This window comes from Schistocerca serialis, chromosome 4 (assembly GCF_023864345.2).
Source record: "Schistocerca serialis cubense isolate TAMUIC-IGC-003099 chromosome 4, iqSchSeri2.2, whole genome shotgun sequence".
NCBI classification, from domain to species: Eukaryota; Metazoa; Arthropoda; class Insecta; order Orthoptera; family Acrididae; genus Schistocerca; species Schistocerca serialis.
In genome coordinates this window covers 285,072,291-285,096,312 of record NC_064641.1, presented here as the reverse complement: position 1 = coordinate 285,096,312, position 24,022 = coordinate 285,072,291, and the positions used below count along the sequence as shown (strand labels likewise).

General features: G+C 44.3%; 1 protein-coding gene across 1 annotated transcript in view; it reads left to right on the top strand.

Moving 5' to 3' along the window:
• The window catches only part of LOC126473766 (uncharacterized), a 397,370-nt gene that overhangs the window by 130,446 nt on the left and 242,902 nt on the right, over positions 1-24,022 (top strand). Inside the window, exon 5 of the mRNA XM_050101025.1 lies at positions 23,424-23,609. Within this exon, the coding sequence (XP_049956982.1) occupies positions 23,424-23,609 (186 nt within the window). The remainder of the gene's footprint in view (positions 1-23,423; positions 23,610-24,022) is intronic.

The window sequence follows — 24,022 nt, the reverse complement described above, 5'->3', positions numbered from 1 at the left end:
AAGCTTTCTCTAAGTCTGCAAACGCTATAAATGATGTTTTGTCTTCCCTTAACTAAGATAAGTCGTAAGGGCAGTACCGCCTCGCGTTTTCCTACATTTCGTCGGAATGTTAACTGATCTTCCCCGAGTTCTTCCATTTTTATGTAAACAATTCGTGATAGTTCGGTAATTTCACTTCTCTTAACACTTCTTTCTTTGGAATTGACTTCTTGAAGTCTGAGGGTATTTCGTCTGCCTCATATATCTTGCGTACCAGATGGAAGAGTTTTGTCGTGTCTGGCTCTCCCAAGGCTATCAGTAGTTCTGACGGAGTATCATATACTTCTGGGACCTTATTTCAACTTAGATCTTTCAGAGCTCTGTCGAATTCTTCTCGCTGTATCATACCTCCGGTCTCATTTTCGCCATGATCACTTGCCTTTCCGTAACATTGCTTTCCTCTCCCTTGTAGAGACCCTCTATATACTCCTTCTACCTTTCAACTTTCCCTTCTTTGGTTAGGACTGATTTTCCATCTGAGCGCTTGATATTCATGTAGCTTTTTCTCTTTTCCCCAAAGCTTCTTTCATTTTCCTGTAGGTGGTATCTATCTTTCCCCTAGTGAAGCATGCTTCTGAATCCTTACATTTGTCCTCTGATTAGCAATTTTGCACTTCCCGTCAATCTCATTTTTTAAAAATTTATCGTCCTTTCATCAACTTAATCTGCTGCATTTTTAAATTTTCTCCTTTCATCACCTAAATTCAGTATCTCTTGTGTTATCCAAGGATTTCTACTAAGCCTTGTCTTTGTACATATTTGATCCTGTGGTGCCTTCGCTAGTTCATCTCTCAAAGCTACCCATTCTTCTTCTATTGTATTCCTTTTCCCCGTTCTTGTCAATCGTTCTCAAATGCTCCCTCTGAAACTCTCTAAAACTTCTGATTCTTTCAACTTATCCAGGTCCCATCGCCTTAATTCCTATCTTTTTGCAGTTTCTTCAGTTTTCATCTACAGTTCATAACCAATAAATTGTGGTCAGCGTCCACATCTGCCCTTGGAAATGTCTTACAATTTAAAATCTGGTTCCTAAACCTCTGTCCTACGATTATTTAATTAATCTGAAGCCTTCCAATGTCTCCAGGTTTCTTCCAGGTAATCAACCTTCTTCTATGATTCTTAAATCAAATGTTTGTGGTGGTTAAATTACGCTCTTAGCAAAATTATACCAGACGACTTCCTCCCTCATTCTTTCACCCAGTCATATTCAGCTACCATTTTTCCTTCTCTTCCTTTTCCTGCTGTCGAGAAATAAAACATTTAATTTTTCCTGATGGTATAAGCGTGGACTTGTAAACTCTGTTAAGTGGAAGGGATAATGATCCGCAAAAGTAAAACAAGGGTAAGGGATTGTAGTCAAATCGAGTGATTCCAAAGCGGTAAGATTCGCAAAAAAAAGAATAAAAGCAGAAGGTGAGTTATGTTACTTGGACAGAAAACAAACTACTGTTGGCATCAATAAAGAGGATACATAATTGCGATTGACAATGGCAAGAAAAGTTTTTTGATAAAAAGAGAAATTTTCTAACATCGAATACAAATTTAATTCTTGGAAGTATTTTGTGAAAACATTTGCCTGGATTGTAACATTAGATGGAAGCAAAAAGTGGCGTAACTTGTTAAAAGTGTGAAGAGGCGGTGATGATTGAAACATATCGCATCACCTGTGCAATGATAACGGCGCTTGGAGCAAGACAGTTTACTGTGGCGTACGAAAATACATTCGCCGGCACAACGCTGGGTTCTTTGGTTTGTTCCGGGAGGAGATGGAGTGGATTTATAACATGTAAAATGTTAGTTTCCTTTATTTCAATGAAGATACGAAGACTTACTTAACTTTGTATAATCCATTTTCAGAGGAATATTCTATTAAGCCGCTTGCGAGACGTACTCTGGCCCTTCCAGAATGAATGCTGTAACATAGAGTTGGACGTCCTGTGACAGCAGCCACCGAGTTTCACAAGAAAAGTGTTGACAGATTGATTCAGGACGATCGTCGTATCACTCAGAGAGAAATTGCAAGCACAATCGGCATTTCACAAGAAAGTGTGGGTCACATTATTGCTTTGCTTAGCTATCGGAAGATCTGTTCACGATGGGTACCCCGGATGCTGACTCCTGAAATTAAAGTACACAATTTGCTAGGGACTCCTCTCGCGTTACGAGAATGAAGGTGACGCCTTCAATTGTAACAGGAGACGAAACGTGGGTACGCCATTACAACCCGGAGACCTCAGTCTATAGAATATCGACACAAAGACTTACCCCATAAAAAAAATTCGAGACGCAGTCCTCAACTGGAAAAATCATGGCCACCGTGTTCTGGAACGCAGATGGTGTTATCCATGTTGATTTCCTTGATCGTGGAACAACAATTAATTCAGAGCGTTACATCACAACGCTACGAACTCTGAAACGACGGCTAACAAGGGTCCGAAAGGAAAAGGGAAATGTTTTCCTGCAGCACGACAATGCCAAACCACACACATCACGTGCCACTTTTTGTACTTCATAAACTAAGTCTCACCACCGTACGGCATCCTCCATACAGTTCAGATTCAGCACCGTCTGACTTCCGTCTGTTCCCGATAGTGAAAAACGATCTGCAGGGACATCATTATGCTCCTGATGAAGACGTAGAGACAACTGTGAGACTGTGGTTACGGAAACAGTGTCGATTTCTTCCGTGATTGCTTCAGAAAACTTGTTTATCGTTGACAAAAAATGGTTCAAATGGCTCTGAGCACTATGAGACTTAACATCTGTGGTCATCAGTCCCCTAGAACGTAGAACTACTTAAACCTAACTAGCCTAAGGACATCACACACATCCATGCCCGAGGCAGGACTCGAACCTGCGACCGTAGCGGTCGCTCGGCTCCAGACGGACATCAGTCCACTAGAACTTAGAACTACTTAAACCTAACTAACCTGAGGACATCACACACATCCATGCCCGAGGCAGGATTCGAACCTGCGACCGTAGCGGTCACGCGGTTCCAGACTGAAGCGCCTAGAACAGCACGGCTACACCGGCCGGCTATCGTTGACAGAAATGTATCCAGTTGGCTGGTGATTATGTGAAAAGTGAATATTGGTAACTAAAGATCACATTCTAAGGATTATTTCTGCTTTTGATTTATTAAAATATTCCCATCCAGACCCATTTAACGAAGGCGGAGGCATTACTTTTCATTCAGTCCTCGTGTTACTGTCTTCTTCGTCAGCCACTTCGTGCATATAGTTTTGAGATTTTGTTGCATCAGAACAGGATTCGTGAATTCCACGGACTGTGAGTAATGTAAACAGTGAAATAGAATACTATTATTCCACGAGGGAAATGGTATTCTGCTACTGTTTAGCAAAAGGCGCTGATGACCAGGCACCTGTCATGTACACCGAACGCCGGCATCAACACCTAAGCCTATTTATCTTAAAAAATGCGAATGGCGCAGTGCCTTTAAGTGCCTTGACAAAAGTGACGAGCATTGACAAACGGTCGCCGTAGGCCTCGCACAGTTCGCACACCGGACGTGGAAGTGTAAGTGGTGTGATGAGTACTGTAGATGGACCTGAGAAAAGTGTGCGAAGAGTTGGAGCTGCTGAGACCGTAGCCGCGGGTCTCGTGAAGCCAATTCTGCGAAGCTTTTGTTTTATCAATATCGCTTACTGTGTCTGCAACCTCTAGGCTGCAAGGTCGCCAAGTGAGATTGGAGTACAGCTAATGGATTCTAAAATGGAGTGTTGAAGATCTGACGTTTACTCCTTTATTTACGAACGAGGATGGATTGATACAGAGAGGGGCAATGAACTGTCACAAAAACTAAAAATGGCAGTCAAATGAAAACGAGACAGATGAAAAAAGTAAGTAAACCGTTTCAGAAGTAATCGCCGTAACTGTGGACATATTTATCACACTGCGAGACAAGTCTGTCAGTGCCTTCATCGTCGGAAAGTATTTATTGTTGGTTACAGAACCATGATTGTACCCAGGCGTGTAGCTCTTCGTCCGAAGCAAATCGACGGCCACGAATGTCTTTCTTCAGGGCACCAAAAATTTGGAAATCGCATGTGGCCTGATCGGGACTGTATGGAGGATGTGTAAGGGCTTCATAGCGAAACCCCTGCAGTCGAAACAGCCTTGGCAACATGTGGACAAGCATTATCCTACAACAGAATAAAGGTCAACCATCGACATTCTTGGGCGCTTGGACTTGATGGCACGCTTCCATTAACGCACAGCACTACTTAGACGCTTCCCAAAAATTGAAGTGCGCTGTCAAGTCCAATTGCTCAAGAATGTTGGCGGACGGTATCATTGCGTTGCAGGATAATGCCTCCCACGAACCCCCTCTTATACGCCAAAGCAGATTCAAATCCTTGAACGATCAAGGAGGGAAGGCACCAGGTTTGTTTCAGTACCAGCATGAGCTCCGGAACTGTGGGTGATAGACTCAGCCACACACTTTCCCCATCAAATTAACTTGTGCTGTTTGCCATCAATTTCTGTGGGATAAATCGGTCACATTATTTGAGACTGTTCCTCTTGCAGATAGACAACAGTTGTGGTTCATACACTGTGGGATGGCACCTGTTTTCTGCTCCTTGTACGACTGTACCTAAGTTAAACGTTTAATGAGGAATGTATTGATCGAGGAGGTCCGATACGGTGACCTCTTCTTTCACCTAACCGTAATCCCTTAAATTTCTGTCTATGGGAATATTTAAAGTTAATTGTGTACTCCACACCCATACACTACTCGGGTGTCTCATGCACGTAACGAAATCCGATGAAGTTCGTGATTATTTGAGAAGAAATACTGTAGCTTGCGTGTACGAATAACTGGTAGCCATGGTGAGAGTTTCATATACTGTCGACACACAGATGGCTATCGTAGGAATGAATGGTCCACGTGTTAACAAGTGTTCACGAAGGCTGTAGCGAAATGGAAATCACGGTGAACAACAAATATTTTTTATTTGCAACAGTTTGCCACACCTTCCAGCTACTTCTCTCCATAGTCGGCACTCCGAGTTCGACATTTGCCGTAGCGTTGTACCAACTTTCCAATACCCTCGCCGTAGAAGTCAGCAGCCTGTGCTTTCCGCCACTTATCTACGCTGGTCTGCTGTTCGCTGCGTGAGCCAAAATGTTGTCACATAACCAGCGGTTCATGTGAGCAGAGATGAACATCAAAGGGAGCTAAGTGCGAGATGTATGGTGGGTGATGAAACACTTCCCATCGGAAACGCTGCAGAGGCGTCCTCATTGCGACCGAGTGAGTGCCCCAGTAGTTAGCACTCTGGACTCGCATTCGGGAGGACAACGGTTCAAAGCCGCATTCGGCCACCCTGATTTAGGTTTTTCGTGATTTCCCTAAATCGCTTCTGGCAAATGCCGGGGTGGTTCCTTTGAAAGGGCACGGCCGATTTACTCCCTCCATGCTTCCCTAATGGGTGCTTGTGCTCCGTCTTTAATGACCTCGTTGTCGACAGAACGTTAAACACTATTCTCCTCCTCCTAATTGCGCCTACAGTGTGCGGCTCAGAAATGTCATGAAAAAGGAAATGCATGACAATTATCTTATGTGGGGTTGCGTGAAATCAAGTGAAACCTCGCAGCGGGCGCCCATACTTGGTGGAGACAGTATTGTTGTAGGTGTTCTACGTGCTCACTGTGTGCTCAAAACTGAAAAGAGCGAGGTGATGCGATCGACAGACATACTACAGATATTGCCCAACACATCTATTCCTTCACTGGCGTTCCCATTTCACGAACCATCGGACTTCACATTCCGAATAGCCCTCTATTTCTTAATACACACATCAAAACATGTTATGCATCACCCCGGTTCGCAGAACTACTGAAGATAAACGCTGACTGTGGATACTCTATCACAGACACAGTCCATTTGACTGTTCAGAGATGTCACTAAATTCGCCCAACCATGCGTGAGCAGCGCTTATGAGACGGAGGGGTCCGTCAGCCGATCAGTTCTAGTCATTCCACCAGGAAGAAGGTACACGGCTCGTGTTGTCTGTAGTTCAGCCATACCTAGATGGCCAATACCGCGGTTCGATCGCGTCCGCAATATTTCTTTGTGACAGGAAGGGCTGTCAATAAGGGAAGTGTCCAGGCGTCTCGGAGTGAACGAAAGCGATGTTGTTCGAACATGGAGGAGATACAGAGAGGCAGGAACTGTCGATGATGTGTCTCGCTCAGGCGGCCCAAAGGCTGCTACTGCAGTGGATGACCGCTACCTATGAATTATGGCTCGGAGGAAATCTGACAGCAACGGCACCATGTTGAATGATGCTTTTCGTGCAGCCACAGGACATCGTGTGACGACTCAAACTGTGTACAATAGACTGCATGATGCGCAACTTCGCTCCCGACGTACATGGCGAGGTCCATCTTTGCAACCACGACACCATACAGCGCGGTACAGATGAGCCCAATAACATGCTGAATCGACCGCTGAGGATTGGCATCACTTACGATACGTGAATGCCATCCTCCGACCGATAGTGCAACCATATCGACAGCATATTGGCGAGGCATTCGTCTTCATGGACGACAATTCGCGTCCCCAGCGTGCAAATCTTGTGAATGACTTCCTTGAGGATAACGACATCAAATGGTTCAAATGGCTCTGAGCACTATGGGACTTAACGTCTGAGGTCATCAGTCCCCTACAACTTCGAACTACTTAAACCTAACTAACCTAAGGACATCACACACATCCATGCCCGAGGCAGGATTCGAACCTGCGACCGTAGTGGTCGCGCGGTTCCAGACGGAAGCGCCTAGAACCGCTGGGCCACACAGTCCGACATAACGACATCGCTCAACTAGAGTGGCCAGCATGTTCTCCAGACATGAACCCTTTCGAACTTGTCTGGAATAGATTGAAAACGGCTGTTTATGGACGACGTGACGCACCAACCACTCTGAGGGACCTATGCCGAATCGCCCTTAAGGAGCGGGACAATCTGCACCAACAGTGCCTTGATGAACTTGTGGATAGTATGTCACGACGAATACAGGCACGCTTCAGTGTAAGAAGACGTGCTACTGGGTATTAGAGGTTCCAGTGCGTACAGCGATCTGGACCACCATCTCTGAAGGTCTCGCTGTAAGGTGGTACAACATGCAATGTGTGGTTTTCATGAGCAATGAAAAGGGCGGAAATGATGTTTATGTTGGCCTCTTTGACAATTTTCTGTACAGGTCCCGGAACTCTCGGAACCGAGGTGATGCAAAACTTTTTTTGGTGTGTGTATATATTTATAAGAATTTTTGGTTTTGACCAGTTCTAAGCTCACAGACAAATTATCAGTCAGCCCTTAAAAGAAAACGTTCTTCTTTGTAAATCAGGTATAGTTGTAGAACTGGTTCCGTGCAGTCATGTTACCCTCCATCGCTCCGCAAGTCATGGGAATGAAATGAAGTGTATGTGTCAATCGTCGTATGGTGTCAGAGCGGTAAGATGAGCTGACGTGGAGACGTGACAGGATGGCAGAAAGAAGTTGTCGAGTCTGAAGGCGGCCATGACCAAGCCGTCAATGAAGTAGCTTGAGTTGTTGGTATACGAACGCGGGCTGAACAACGAGTCTACAGGTAATGGTGTACCACTCGCAACAATGAATCACGGCTCAAGCATAGGGACCTAACCGACTGGGGTTAGATACGAGGGGCACACGTTGACAATGACAGTCGGTTTAAACTCGATAGGAATTGCTGATGTAGTGAACGTGAGGCCATTGCAACAAGCTTCCGAAGGATCATTTTGGATACAGCTCCACGCAAGTGACTTCTGGAGTCGGGTACCTCGCAAAAGGCTACTTCTAACAGTGCCACACGAACACACGAAGCTGCCCATTTTTAATAGGCTAAACAACATTCAAATCGGACGCTACCTCACTATGGATCTGTATTGTTGTCCAACGAGACACAGTTTTGTGATAGACACAAATGGCTATTGAAAAGGAGATGAAAACCAAAGTAATCTCAACATCAAATTGACACCTGGGTTACTTAGTTGCACAACATTTACCAAAGCAACAAATAAATTATCATTGTTGTTAATAACAAATATGAACCAGTGCTTTTCAGATTACACTCGCGATAAATTCTGGTCCTGCTAACTGTAACCTGCTGTGACTCTAGCCTTGTTGGTCGAAACACTAAGACTGTGCTCCTACCTGTCAAGTAGAAGTTCATGTATTGTTTCAGTCATAGGTCAACCATTATCATCGACTATAAAATAAAACCGTTATTAGTACGCTTTAAGGTCGATTCACACTACACGGCAACGAAAGCGAAAAGAACGGGAGGAGAAGTCACCGTCAAATGTAAGTGTAGTCACCCGAAACGTCGACTGCATATATCAGAATTAAGGAACTAGCAGTGCTGTTGTTGTTGTTGCTGTTGTTGTCTTCAGTCCTAAGACAGGTTTGATGCCCTCTCCACGCTACTCCATCCTGTGCAAGCCTCTTCATCTCCGAATAACGACTGCAACCTACCTCCATTTGAACCTGCCTGCTGTAGTCAGTCTTCGTCTCTCTCTACAATTTTTACTGCCCCGCCATTCCTTCCAATATCATGCTGACAATTCTTTCATGCCTCAGAATGTGTCCTGTCAACCGATCCCTTTTTGCGTCAAGTTGTGCCACAAACTACTTCTGTCCCCCGTTCGATTTAATACCTCCTCACTAGTTAAACAATCTAGTCTTTAGCGTTCTTCTGTAGCACCACAGTTTCTAGTCTCTTTTTGTCTGAATTAATTAACGTCCACGTTTTACTTCCACACAGGGCTACACCCCAAACAAAGACCTTCAGAAAAAACTCCCTTATGCTTACATTTATATTCTGCGTTAACGCATTCCTCTTTTTCGGAATGTTTTTCTTGGTGTAGGCATTCTGCATTTGATATTTGCTCTACTTAGGCCATCATTAGTTATTGTTCCGCTCAAATAGCAAAACTCATCTGCTACTTTTAATGCCTCATTTCCAAATGTAATCCCAACAGCATCGTCTGACTTAATTCGATTACCCTTGTTTTACTTTTGTTGAAGCTCATTTTATACACTCTTTTCAAGACATTATGCAATATGTTCAATTGCTCTTCCAAATCTTCTGCTGTCTCTGACAGAACTGCTGTGTCGTAGGCAAAACTCAAAGTTTATCTTTCTTCTCCCAGAACTTAAATTCCTTTTCCAAATTTCTCTTTCGCATTCTTAGTGCTTGTGGTGGTAAGTACCTATGGGACCAAACTACTGAGATCATCGGACCCTAGGCATATACACTACTTAACCTAACATAAACTAACTTAAATTAACTTACGCTAAGGACAACACACACACACCCATGACCGAGGGAGGACTGCTTCCCTTTCACGCACTTCGACTCTTACAACTACAGTCTGGTTTATGTACAAGCTGTATATAACCTTTCGGTTCCTCTGTTTTATCTCTGCTAATTTCAGAGTTGCAAGGAGTTTATTCCACTCAAAATGATCGAAAGCTTTCTATAAGTCTACAAAGACTATAAATTTAAGTTTGCCTTTCTTTAATCTGTCTTTTAAGATAAGTCAAGGTCGGTTTTGCCTCGTGTCTGCCTACATTTCTCGGATCCCCAACTGATCTTCTTCGAGGTCGACTACTGCCCGTTTTACGATTCTTCTGTAAATATTTCGTGCCAGTATTTTGCAACCATGACTTATTAAACTGATTCACACCTGTCGTTACCTGCTTTCTTAGTAACTGGAATTCTTACTTTCAACCTCAAATCTGATTATATCCTGTCTGTCTCACATAACTTCCACACCTGATTGAACAGTTTTGTCATCATGGCTAATTCTCCCATGGATATCAAGAATTCAGAGTGAATGTTGTCTGATACTAGGGTCCTGTTAAGACTTAGGTCTTTTGGTGCTCTGTCAGATTCTTCTCGCAACATCATCTCTTCCATCTCATCTTTATCTACTTCTTCTTCCATTTTTATAATATTGTCTCGAAGAAAATTTCCATTGTAAAGCTCCTCTATAGATTTTTACCAGGGTTCGTTACTTTGTATTACCTTTCCATCTCAGCTTTTGATATTCGCACAATTCCTTCTGTTTTCTCCAAAGAGCTCGTTAATTTTCGTGCGGGAGGCATCTATCTTTCCCCTACTTGCACTCGCTTCTACAGCCTTCTACCCTACCCAGTCCTGCTTAGTCATTTTGCACTTTTGCCAGTCTTACTTACTAAACGTCTATATTCCCTTTCACCTGCTTCATTTGTTTCATTTTTATACTACCTCCTCTGATCAATTAAACTATTTTCCGTGATATCCAAGGATTTCTACTAAGCCTTGTCTTTTTACCTATTTGTTGATTTGCTACCTTCACTATTCCATCTCTCACAGCTACCCATTCGTCTTCTACTGTATTCCCTCCCATATTTTAGTCAAAAATGCCTAATATATCCTCTAAAACTCACAAAAATCTCAGATTCTTTCCACATCCGGGTCCTACATTTTTGCAATTTACTAAGTTTTTATCTGCAGTTCATAAACAATAAATTGTGCTCAGGGTCTACATCTGTACCTGAAAATGTCTTACAGTTTAAAATCTGTTTTCAAAATCTCTGCCTTACCATTACACAATCAGTCTGAAACCTTCCCGTGCCGTATCTCCAGGTGTCTCCGTGTGTACAGCGTTCTTATATGATTCGTAACTCATGTATTAGCGATTATTAGATAATACTCTGTGCAGAGTTCTACAAAGTGGCTTCCTCTTTCATTCCTTTCCCGCAGTCCATATTCTACTATTTTCCTTCTCTTCCTTCTCGTACTTTAGAATTCCAGTCTCCCATTGCAATTAAATTTTCCTTTCCCTTAAATATCTGAATTATTTCTTTTATCTCTTCATATATAATGTCTTCATCATATGCGAGTTACTTGACATATTAACTCGTATTACTGTGGTGGGTGTTGGCTTCGTGTGTTTCTTCGCTACGATAATGCGTTCGCTTTGCTATTCAGAGAAGCTTAACCATATTCCTAAATTCTTATGCATTATTTGACCTATTCCTGCATTACCCCTATTTCATTTTGTATTATATCCCTGTTCTCACTTGACTAGAAGTGGTATCCTTCGTGCCACCGTACTTCACTAATTCCCACTACATCATTTTCAGCTTATCCGTTTCCGTTTCCAAATTCTCTAACCTCCCTAACCGATTAAGGGATCTAACATTCCACGAAACGAGCAGTAGAAAGGCAGCTTTGTTTTTTATGATCACAGTAGTCCCTACACGTAGATCCGAAAGGGGGACTGTTTCACCTTTGGAATGTTTTACCCAAGAGGATTCCGTCATCATTTAACCGTAGAGAAGAGCTGCATGCCTTTGGGAGAAATAATGGTTGTAGCTTCCCTTTGCTCTCAGCCGTTCTTAGTGCCAACACAGGTAGGCCATATTGGCTAACGTTACGAGGCCAGATTAATCTTGTCTGGACCCCCTGCCCCCCACACACCAACTTCTGAAAAGTCTGCTGACCCTCCCCAAGGAGCACTTGTTTTCTGGTCTCTCTACACAGATACCTCTCCTCTGTGGTTGGAACTATGGTACGGCTATCTATATTTTTGGGACACTCAAACCCCCCCCCCCCCCCCCCACACACACACACCTCTCTACAAGGTGAATGGTTCATGGGGGCCTAGTATTGTTTAGGTTGTTTGGCATGTTTGTATGTTTTCATTTCTCTACCTAATAATTGTCGATGTTTAGGAAATTTTGAACGACACTTATCCTGCTGTTTTTCTTCTCAGCAGTTTACCATAAAAATTTTATCACGAACATCAACTTTGAATATTACTTTGATCGTTAGTAAATCCTAGCAATGATTAGGTTTATTAATGCCCATAAAAACGTTCATAACAAATGTTCGTATTAATATTTGTATGATGAATTGCTGAGAAGTGAACAGCAGGAAAAGTGTCTTTCAAACTTTTCAAAACACTGGCAATTATTTGGTGTAGAAAATATATAGTCTACATACAAACATGTCAAACATTATTTGGGAGGTAACGTCTAGAGCCTTTTACAAAAGTTGGACAAAAGTATGAAAACACCAAAAACCCAAAAAGATACATGCCTATCCGCTGGGGGTTTAAAACACCTTCCAGTCATCTGAGAAGGGATAAATACGGGTCCTGTATGGCCTCCAAAGGAATCTTATACCATTCCTCCTGCAAAATAGTGGCAAGTTCAAGTAACAGTGATAGAGGTGGATAGCGATCACGCAACCTTTCTGCAAAGCAGACCATAAGGTTTCAATAATGTTGAGATCTGGTGACTGTGGTGGCAGGAGAGATGCGACTATTTATCCTCGTGCTCACTAAACCAGTCTCGGACAATGCGAGCTGTGTGAAAAAGGGTCGTGTCGTCTTGGAACACAGTATTGCCATTTAGGAACAAACGTTGTACCATGCGATGGACCTGATCAGCCAGAACAGTCATATAGTCATTGGCAGTAATGCGACCTTGTACAGTAACCACCTAAATCTTCACAGACGTCCCCACTATGTTTTACTCCTAGGACGTAAACTCGGCCAGAAGTAGGAAACAGTGTGAAACGAAACTCGTCCGGCCAAATGACTTTCTCCCACTGCTCCACAGTACAGGCTTTATGACTTCGGCACCACGTTTTTCTGTTGCGGTCGTTGACATCACTGGTGAGTGATCAGGAAATCCAGCTCATCCTGTATGTGGTGTGCGTACTGTGAGACCTTCGGTACACACACCATCAGATTATTTGACTTGTCGCTCTAACGAAGTAGGCGAGTGTCAGCAATATGTCTCGTGCTCTTATCGTGGCGTGTTTATCTTCTGCCGTTAGGTCAGACGATAGAAATGCCACTTGCACGCTTAGAGTAGCAGATTGACGGTGACCAACTTTAACCAGAACTTGATTAATTTTCGCACACATTTATTAAAATAATAACAAGCATAAAAATTACTTAACTTGGTTCTGTATGCTATTTACAATTGACAATCTGAAGTTCCTTTGGTATTGGTACGTTAATCTTATTCTCACATATATCTCTGATACTTGACAAAAGCGTCTATACATTTATCTTCATGGCTATGTACAGGAATATAGTAATCTTATTAGGCGCAGACTGAAACTTGACTATAGACTGGTACAGACAAATGTAGACTCGTACAGACTGGTACAGACTAATGCAGACTGGCACAGACTGGTGCAGACAAATGGAGACTGACTGATCGGAGGTCTGTACACTCGTTATAATACCTCGCGCATTCATATATCACTGCACGAGTGTGATCCGCGATGAGAAAAGGTTCTACGTTAGCAGCAGTCTCATTGGCTGCGTTACATATTAATATGCGGATCGGCGTAAGCAGAATTTGGTCCGTCTCTATGGCAGCGCCATCTCGTAGTGCGGAGACAGACGAGCGCTGTGCTTGCGCTGTTGTGCTTAGTGGGGCGCGCTCTAGTGCGAAAGTTGTGTACGCGCTGACTACCTGGAACTATGTACACAACACTGTAATTCCCTGCTTACGGAGCTCATTTGGTGTCGTTGTGGTGCTGACAGGGTTCTCGACTGCGGAAGTTGACCCTCCAGGGATTTTTTGAAGCTGTAGTCCTCTTATTTTCCGACACGACTCTTCTCAATGACCGTCTGTCACGATCATTCAACACACAGATTCGTCCACGTTGTGATTTAGCTGATCATGTTTTTTCCATTCCGTGTATGTGGCATAAATCTTCGATACTGTGCCCCTTGAAACACCAAACACTTCAGCTCCCTTGGTTACGGAATTATCCACTATACGAGCACCGACAATTTGCCCACTTGCGAATTTACTTAGTTCCGACATAATGCATTCACAGCTACACGCAACACTGTTCTGACTACACTTCAACGTACTGATGACACTGCACTGATGACACTGCACACGTACCGTCCTTGGTCAAATAAACAGTGGAACCTGCAGACTTGATTTGGCATCTACATTTATGTTCAACCATCCATATCTCGGAGTATTTCCATAATTTTTCTAATCCCTATAGCTTATACTTATTTTTCTTTCTAAATACCCAAATAATGTCAGGAACAACTGTATTTTTCCCCTACAATAGCGCAAAATTTAATTATTAATAGAAGGTTATTTAATGAAATAATTTGTCATTAATTTGTGCTCTTATACACTGATCAACCAGAACATTCTGATAACCTACCTTTGGGACGGATAACAGTGGCGACGCGTCATGGTACGGAGGCAGTATAGCATTGGTAGGTCACTGGAGGTAGTTGGCACCACATCTACAAACAAACGTCAGCTAATTCCCGTAAATTCCAAGAGTGAGAGCGATTAGCTCTGACACCACGTTCAGTCACATCCCAGATATGTTCCATCGGGTTCAGATCTGGTGAGCTAGGGGGCAAGCTACTATGTTCCTCGAACCACTCCATCACACTCCTGGCCTTCTGGCATGGCGCATTATCTTGTTGAAAAATGCCACTGCCGTCGGGAAACATGATCGTCATGAATGGATACACGTGATCTTCAGCCAGTGTTCGAATGCTCGGCCGTCATGGTGCCTTGCACGAGCTCCACTGGATCCACGGATGCCCACGTGAATGTTCCCCAGATCATAATGGAGCCGCCACCAGTTTGGCTCTGGCCTGCAGTACGGTGTCAAGGAGCTGTTCCCCTGGAAGACGACGGACTCGCGCGCTCCCCTCGGCATGATGAAGAAGGCATCGGGATTCATCAGACCGTGTAACACTCTGCCATTGCGCCAACGCCCAGTGCCAATGGTCAAGTGCCCACTTCAGTCGTAGTTCCCGATGTCGTGGTGTTAACATTGGCACATGTATGGGTTGTCGGCTGCAGAGACCCATCGTTAGGAGCGTTCGGTGCACTGCGTGTTCAGACACACTTGTAGTCTGTCGAGCATTAAAGTCTGATGTCAGTTCCTCCACAGTTCGCCGCCTGTCCTGTTTTACCATTCTACCCAGCCTACGATGTCCAACATCTGTAATGAGGAGTTGCCGCCCGATTCCACGACGTCTGTATGTGATTTCACCTTGGTTTCGTCGCGTGTCGAAGGCACTCGCCACAGCACTCCTCAAACAACCGAAAAGTCGTGCAGTTTCCGAAATGCTCATGCCGAACCTCCGGACCATCACAATCTGCCCTCGGCCAAACTCAGATACATCGCTCGCCTTCTTCATTCCACTCATGGACAACACGAACACTGATACCATACGCTCTGCGCGTGTGTCTGACTAGCAGTCATTTAATCACCGGGTAACGCTTCTGTCGAGTGGATGGATTAATATCGATAGTAGGACGGTGGTCATAATGCTCTGATTCATCAGTTTATGTACACACTGTAGCCGCGCGCAGGATTAGCCGAGCGGTCTCAGGCGCTGCAGTCATGAACTGTGCGGCTGGTCCCGGCGCAGGTTCGAGTCCTCCCTCGGGCATGGGTGTGTGAGTTTGTCCTTAGGATAATTTACGTTACGTAGTGTGTAAGCTTAGGGACGGACGACCTTAGCACTTAAGTCCCATAAGATTTCACACTTTTTTTCTTTTTTTTACACACTGTAAGCTTTTTCTTCGTTCAAGTGTTGTTAAACCTAAGTTGCGTTATCAGACGACACCACCGGCATTCCACCAACGTCAGCGTTAGAATTTTCTTGCTGAGAAACCTTGACATGGACGTTAACGTACCGTCCCGTTAGGATCTACTTATAATTCGGTGCTTTGTTTTCAAGAAGGCGAGCCGAGGTCAGGAGATTCTCAGATCCGCAAACCGCGTTGGTATTGAAATTGTAGATCAGTCACAAGTCCCATGTAATTGTCCTGTAGTGACATGTTTCCCCCAACAGACGCGAGCATCTTCAGAAATTAAATAGCCGAGGACCATACGTTAAATAAACAGGCTGTATATAGCGCCGATGTCGTACATATCCTTGAGGTCATTTGTTTGTCCACGATTGGAGGTTCTCGGCCTCATTATTATGTTTGAGGTAATTTTGAATTTGCAAACAGCAAACGAATAATGTGTTTGATGTTTCTTTTATTATCATAGAGCATAGAAGGAAACAAAACACAATGCCCTATTTCAATATCGTGTATCTCGGTGTTGCCACCACACTATTTGTTAGAGCTGGAAATAAAAAACTTGTTTTCGTCACTCTGCAAGTAACTGGACGAACTTCCGGAACACTCTCCACAACTGCCCACTTCCAGCTGAGGCGGATTCTTTTATTATGGTGGCTTGTGAAGTCATTCTTATAGCTTCAAACAAGTTGCGCGTCACAATTACATAGTTTCTTATGAATCAAATGGACATTTCAATAATGTCCAATGATACTGAAAGGCAATTTTCAGTCTGATGTAGTGGATGACAAAAGACCCTCACAGATTGCCGGTCACTGGGTGTCAACTGAACAACGAGCCCATCAGGTAGGTTTCAACCTTTCTAAAGCTGTCCAAGTCGACTGTTGATGATATGACTGTGAAATGGAAAGTGACGGAACAACCACAGGCAAACCAAGACCGGCAGACCTTATGAACTGGCGGTGACGGACAGAGATCGTGGAGCACTGCAGAGGGTGGTTATAAAAATCGCATGAAATCAGCGGGAAGGAGATACTCGTGAGTCCCCCAGTGCTGTCAGCAGTCCTGCTAGCACGATGACTGTACGCATTAATCAAACAGAATGTGCGGCACGATAGTCGAGCAGCTTCTCGTACGCCAGGCATGTCTGTAGTCAGCACTAAACAACGCTTGGAGTGGTGTAAGGAGAGGGGCCACTGGATAGTGCATGGCTGGAGGCATTTGATTTGGAGTGATGAATCACTTTAGGGGAAGTGTTTGGGTTTGGCGAATGCCTACCGAACGTTACCTACTATTATGTTTAGTGCCAATAGTAACGTAGTGTAAGGGTGCAATGTGTGTAGTGATGAATGGGAGTTGGTGATAAGCAACCTTATTGCTGAACTGAGATTCCGAGATCGTGTGTATGGCTGAATCGCGGAATACTTGGTGTAAGTAATAGTAGTTATAGTATAAAGAAAATTAGGTTCCCTTTGGATTGGTGTGTTGGTGGAGATGTTCCGGGCTCGTCGGACTGCTGCTGGTGATATCAGGGACTCAAGAGTCTGCAGAGCAGTGCGGCGTGCCATGGCGCTCCATCCACGGCGATGGACCGTGATCGGGGGCCTCGGTAACTAGGGAGATCTATGAATAACACAGAACCGAATTTGTCTCAGAACCGAAAGGAGAGTCTATTCACGTTGTTATCTGGTTGTGTGGGTTCACTGTCGATCGGAAGTTATAACGATTTGTCACCGCGATAATAAACACTGCTTTTGAACGTACCAGCTCCTGTTACAACGTAACAGCAGTCATATCACAGGAAAAGTCTGGTGGAAGGCGGGCTGCCTCCGAAACGGGCAAGAAGACCGCTTCAAGAAAGAGAGCACCCTCACAATACGAAGGAGGTGATATCACTCTATGAGTGTGTTTTTCGTCGTTTTAGTGCGGTTCCTTATTACTACGCCAAATGCAGAAGAATATGAACACATTTACAGCATTGTGTGCTGCGTACAGTAGAGGAACAATGGAGACACAATGATTGTTTTTATCAGCATGGCAATGTACCCTTCATAAAATAGCAGCTATGACACAATGGTATATGGACAATAACATTGTTGAAATAGCCCTGCCTGCCCAGAATCCGACCTCAACCCAACGAACGCCTTTGGTTTAAGCTAGAACGTCGAATTCTCTCCAGACCGCAGAGTCCAAAACCTTGTCTGATTCCGGCTTTTGAGGTAGGATGGGGTGTGATTTCTCGACAGACATTCAGATTATATAATGAAAGCTCTCGCAACTGGATGTCATAGCTGCTGATGAGTCTTCCGGGCTGTATGGCCGTGCTAGAAGAAAGTTTTCCGTTCCTGACGTTTCGTCCAGAGCTGCGCTGCACATCTTTGGTGGTACTTATGGCGAAGCTGAGTCTTGAAGACTGACAGTCGGAAGCCGGAGGGTGACATAAATATTGTGCAATATGGCGTTATCGATTTTACATGTGATCAGTAGAGATAATCTTTGTCAGAGATAAAACTTAATTATCGAAACTTCCTAGCAGATTAAAACCGTGTGCCGGACCGAGACTCGAACTCGGGATCTTTGCCTTTCGCGGGAAACTGCTCTACCATGTTTCTTTTTATTTATTTTTTAAATCTCATTTTTTTCGGTTTTGTTCGTTGCATCTGCTCGGGGCGGACGTCGGAAGACACCCGTTCGTCGTTGATCGATTAACTCAGTTTTTTTATGACAGAGGGCAGCTAACCCTCTGACCGAACACGCTGAGGTGCTATCCAAGCACGACTCACGACCCATCCTCAAGGCTTTAATTCCGTCAGTACCTCGTCTCCTACCTTCCAAACTTCAGCTGTTAGGATGGATCGTGAATCATGTTTGGGGAACTCAGATGGTAGGACACTTGCCCGCGAAAGGTAAAGGTCCCGCGTTCGAGTCTCGGTCCGGCACACAGTTTTAATATGCCACGAAGTTTCATATCAGCGCACACTCCTCTGCAGAGTGAAAATCTCATTCTGGAAACTTAACTATTGATTTTTACATGTCTAGGATAAAAATGTATCTATCGAGTCTGCAAACCATTGTTCATATATCATTGAGTTCCATGGTTTCTTATTTTCTGCTAAAATTATCACTGTCCTCATATGTCGATGGCTTCCCTATCCAGTCGTCGACAATAGGTTTGTCATAGTAGATGAACTTTTGGTTTCGGAAAACTTGACTTAAATTTGACTTAAATGATTTCCTGACTGAAGAACGTGCTCTGCTACAGCTGATTTTCTGCTTTCCCCGGTCGGCCAAGGCTTATGTTCTTTCAGTCTTGTATTCACACTTCTATTGGTAGTTCCAATGTAGACGATTACACGATTACACGGTATCTTTTATATTCCACTTGGTGACAGAGGAGGGCGTTTGTCCTTCACGGATCGGAGTGCTAGACATATTTCCTTAGTTGGTCTAGGAACCGGTCTGATGTTATGGTTCTGTAAAATCTTGCCAATATGATCAGATACTTTTTTGATAAAAGGAAGAAAAACTGTGTTCGTCAATCGCTGTCTTTTACCTTTGTCCGTCTTCTACTGTTATTCGGTCTCAGGGCCCTATTTATTTCTTCTTCTGAATAGCCATAGCCATTCTTCTCGAAAGTCTGCTTCAGGTGTTTTAATTTGGCATCCAATCGTTCCAGTGTGTAATATCTTTTGACTCTGTCAACAACGCTTTTAATGGCACTTCTCTTTCTTTGCGGATAATGGTTGAAGTTCTCATGCAAATAACTGTCCGTATGTGTGACTTCCTGAAAAACGTTGTGTTTCAACCTTCCATCAACCTGTCTGATAATTAAAACATCTAAGAAGGATTTTGCACTGACCGAAGTGGCGCAGTGGTTAGCACACCTGACTCGCGTTCGGGAATACGACGGTTCAAACCCGCGTCCGGCAATCCTGATTTAGGTTTTCCGTGCTTTCCCTACATCGCCTCAGGCGCATACCAAAATGATTCCTTTGAAAGGGCACGGCTGACTTCCTCCCTCATCCGATGGGACCGATGACATCGTTGTTTGGTCCCCTCCCCCAAACCTACCAAACAACCAAAAATATAGCGTCGTCTTTTTCAGTCTCCGTGTTAAACTGGATTTTTGGATTTATACCATTCAAGTAACAAAAGAGCTCTTCTATAGGTTTTTTTTACAATGCGACAAAACAATGCCTGTATCCTCGACAAACCGGTACCTTCGACATGGTTTCTTATTTGCATTTTCTAAAGTTAACTATTCTAATTTTTCATACAAAATTAGCAATTGGAGGACCTAATAAGTTACCGACTGCGACACCATCAACAGGCTTGTAAAATTCATCATCCCACTGGCACTGACTAGAAGGAAGGTAGTGTTCTTGTACGTAGTGTGTATTACTCATCTTTCCCTACGATTTACTCCTATTTTTCTCACAATTTTGAACATATTTACCGAGCGAGGTGGCGCAGTGGTTAGCACACTGGACTCGCATACGGGAGGACGACGGTTCAAACTCGTGTCCGGCCACCTTGATTTAGGTTTTCCGCGATTTCCCTCAATCGCTTCGGCAAATGCCAGGATGGTTCCTTTGAAAGGGCACGGCCGACTTCCTTCCCCGTCCTTCTCCAATCCGATGGGACCGATGACCTCACTTTTTCGTCCCCTCCCTCAAATCAGCCAACCAACCAACCGAACATCTTGAGCCATTTTACACTGTCGAACGGTTTTTCTAAGTCGACAAATCCTATGGACGTATCCTGATTTTTCTTCAGCTTCGCTTCCATTATCAAGTACAGTTTGAGAAACGCCTCTCCGGTTCCTTTACCTTTCCTATAGCCTATTTCACTAACAATACCAAATGCAGATTTAAAAAGCGACCATGTGACGATGCGAGGAAAACAAAAGAAAACAAGAAGATTCGTGCTGATCATCGAAGTTAGAACGATGATGAGTCGGTGTGTACTTCTTACTGGGTGTCTTTGTCTTTCTTAATGCCATCCATGTTAAACATCGTGTTACAAAGATCATTCTTATTGTTCCAATTTTACAACGGTTACATGCTGTAAAGGACTTGTTGGCAGTAGATGTGAAGTAATCAGTTCAGAAATGTAATCTCATGGTTTCGAAGAATTGTGTTGAGGCTGTTGATAGACCATAGCACTCCCCTTCTCAGTGTAAACTTTGATTACAGAGATACTGTGGCGGAGAAATTGCTGTTTCCAGGAAAGCAGATGAAAGGAGACTGCAGTAGAAAATCGTATAATTTTTCTGTTATCGCTCACAAGCACGATAGAGTGGGAAGCAAAAGTAATGTCGTAACTGCACAATTTGAGATCAACGAACATCACTTAGCAGGACAATTGGACCACAAATAATTCCGTAATATAAAAATAATATCTTAAATCCCGTCGACTGAGCGATAGACAACATACCCGCAGTTTCTGTTTGAGTCACCAGTCTTCTGACTGGTTTGATGCGGCTAACCACGAATTACTCACCTATGCCAACCTTTTCATCTCAGAGTAGCGGTTGCAGCCTACGTCCTCAACTATTTGTTGCATGTATTCCGTTCTCTGTGTGCCCTTCTAGTTTTTTCACTCTACAACTCCCTGTAGTACTACAGAAGTTATTTCCCGTCGTCGTAACACGTCCTATTATCCAGTCCCTCCTTTCTGTCAATGTTTTCCATGTATTTCATTCTTCGCCGATTCTAAGGAGAACCTTTTTATTCCTTATGTTATCAATACGCCTAATTTTCAACATTCTTCTGTGGCCCCGCATCTCAAATGCTTCCATTCCTGTTTCGGTTCCCCCACTGTCCATGATTCATTACCATACAATGCTGTGCTCCAAATATATATCAGAACTACTTTGTCGATGTAAGGTCTATGTTAAGGCCCGCCCGGTTGGCCGTGCGGTCTAACGCACGGTTTTCCGGGTGGGAAGGAGCGCCTGGTCCCCGACACGAATCCGCCCGGCGGATTTGTGTCGAGGTCCGGTAAACCGGCCAGTCTGTGGTTGGTTTTTAGGCAGTTTTCCATCTTCCTCGGCGAATGCGGGCTGGTTCCCCTTATCCCGCCTCAGTTACACTATGTCGGCGATTGCTGCGCAAACAAGTTCTCCACGTACGCATTCACCACCATTACTCTACCACGCAAACATACGGGTTACACTCGTCTGGTGTGAGACGTTCCCTGGAGGATTCACCGGGGCCTGAACCGCACAATAGCCCTGGGTTCTGTGTGGGGCGGCGGAGGGGTGAAGTGGACTGCAGTAGTCGGCGTGGGGTTGTGGACCACTGCGGCTGCGGCGGGGACGGAGCCTCTCCGCCGTTTCTAGGTCCCCGGTTAACATACAATACAACACAATACAATACAATACAATAAAAGGCAGTGTGTTAAAACAGCAATCAGATCGCCTGGAAAAACATCCGTTACATAAATCATAGCTTCGTTAACTGGAATAATGGTGAATAAACTTGTAATAACATCCTCAGGAGCCAAAGTTAGTCCTTAAGGTTTCTCGATAAAGTGACTTAATTCTTTTGCACATGAGTCAGTTTTGATATGTCTGCATAAGCAGAAGAAACTAACGATCGAAGTCAGAAAACCATTTATTGGACTGTTCAATTAACCAAAACAAATTCTCCAAGTATAACACCAACACAAAACAGTGATCCATCTTCGAATCACAACTACATACAAGAACAATATAGAAAACAACTGAAATAATTTCCTACTAGTCTCCGCCAGAGACATCTCTGATATACCAAGCCTAATCCAGAGATCAGCGAGAAGATCCTAGCTGGGCGGCGGGGCGGCAACTATCCATGTCTGCTGGCGGTCGATGAACTGCCGATGTGCGGCCGAGCGCCGGCCTTTATAGCGCTTCGGCGGATGAGTACCTCGGAACTATTTTCCATCACGTGGTTTGACGTGTGAAAATAGTTCCGGGATCTCCTGCGACCTCTTCCTTATGTTTATGTGGGCCGGTAGTGGGCCCAGGTGGCCGCTGGTGTCTTTGCTGTGTTGTTGTGGCCATTCATCAATGTTGCCTGTCGGTTGTGTAGTGCTTCGGAGTGCCTGCGAAGCGGGCAAGCCGCGGCTGCAGGCTGTCAGTTTGGTTGCTGATACTCTAGGCGCCGTGATGTCTGGTGGAGAAGGCCACAGCAAGTTTTACCAGTATATGGTTGTGAAAGAGTTGCCAGGTATCTTGCAGTTTGAGATTTTGGGGATCTGATAGCACTAACACTTGGTCTCCTTGACAGACGACAATCGACAGTTAAGTTTTATCTCTGACAAAGATTATCTCTGTTGATTACCTATAAACTCGACCCCTCCCAGTTTATGCAGTATTTATGTCGCTCTCCGACTTGCGACTCCTCACTTGGCAAGACTGAATGTCGCCAGGAGCACTTCCGAAGATGTCGATCGCAGCTCTGGACGAAACATCAGGAGGCGAAAAGTTTCTTCCACCCTGGCCATACAGCACGAAGACTCATCAGTAAGTAAGACATCGAGATGCCTCTTTGAAAGTGTTGTCAGCAGAGTCACACCCCGCATTAATGCCCAATAAAAGGTGTCCGGGTATTTTTGATCAGATAGCATATTTGTATGTGTCGAGTGATATTAATCGTGAATCATTGTGTACTGACGTCGGGCAATTCACATGTTTAGTTGTTAATGTCCTGTGTCGAGTGCACGTGAAAGTGAAGCAGCGGTGTACGGCCGCAGGTGGAGCCGACGCTGGGGTCTCGGTCGCTGGACGTGCTGCTGGGCATCCTGCGGCGGCGCGTCGACCACGACAAGGACGCGCTGTTCCAGTTCACGCAGCTGCGCCGCGAGCTGGGCGATGCCTGCGTGCCGCCCGGCGCCGTGCTCGCGCCCGTCCTCATGCGCTTCTCCAGGGGCTGCGACCGGGTGAGTGCGCTCTCCAAGATGTACAAACAACACGGTTTCCGTAAACCGTCTTTACAACTTCACACTTTAATAACTTTAAATCTGTAGGGGCAACCGCCCAAAACCAAAAGCCCATTTCGTTTTTTATTTTATGACAAATAGAAACTATTCACAGACTGTCCTTAAAAACGTCTTGAATAACAATCTCTTGGCTCCTATTGTAAATAATTTATTTAACGACCGACTTCGTAGCCTAGAAGCCACATCATCAGGTTAAATCTACGAGGGTTGGAACTTAAATAGTGACAACTACTTATTTACAGCTCGTACAAAATAGATACGTGTTTCAAAGTTTAACTGTCCATTTTTGGAACACAGCTTACGACCAGCTTAGAGACAGAAGTGATGACACTTTCTGCAGGACCTGACCATCA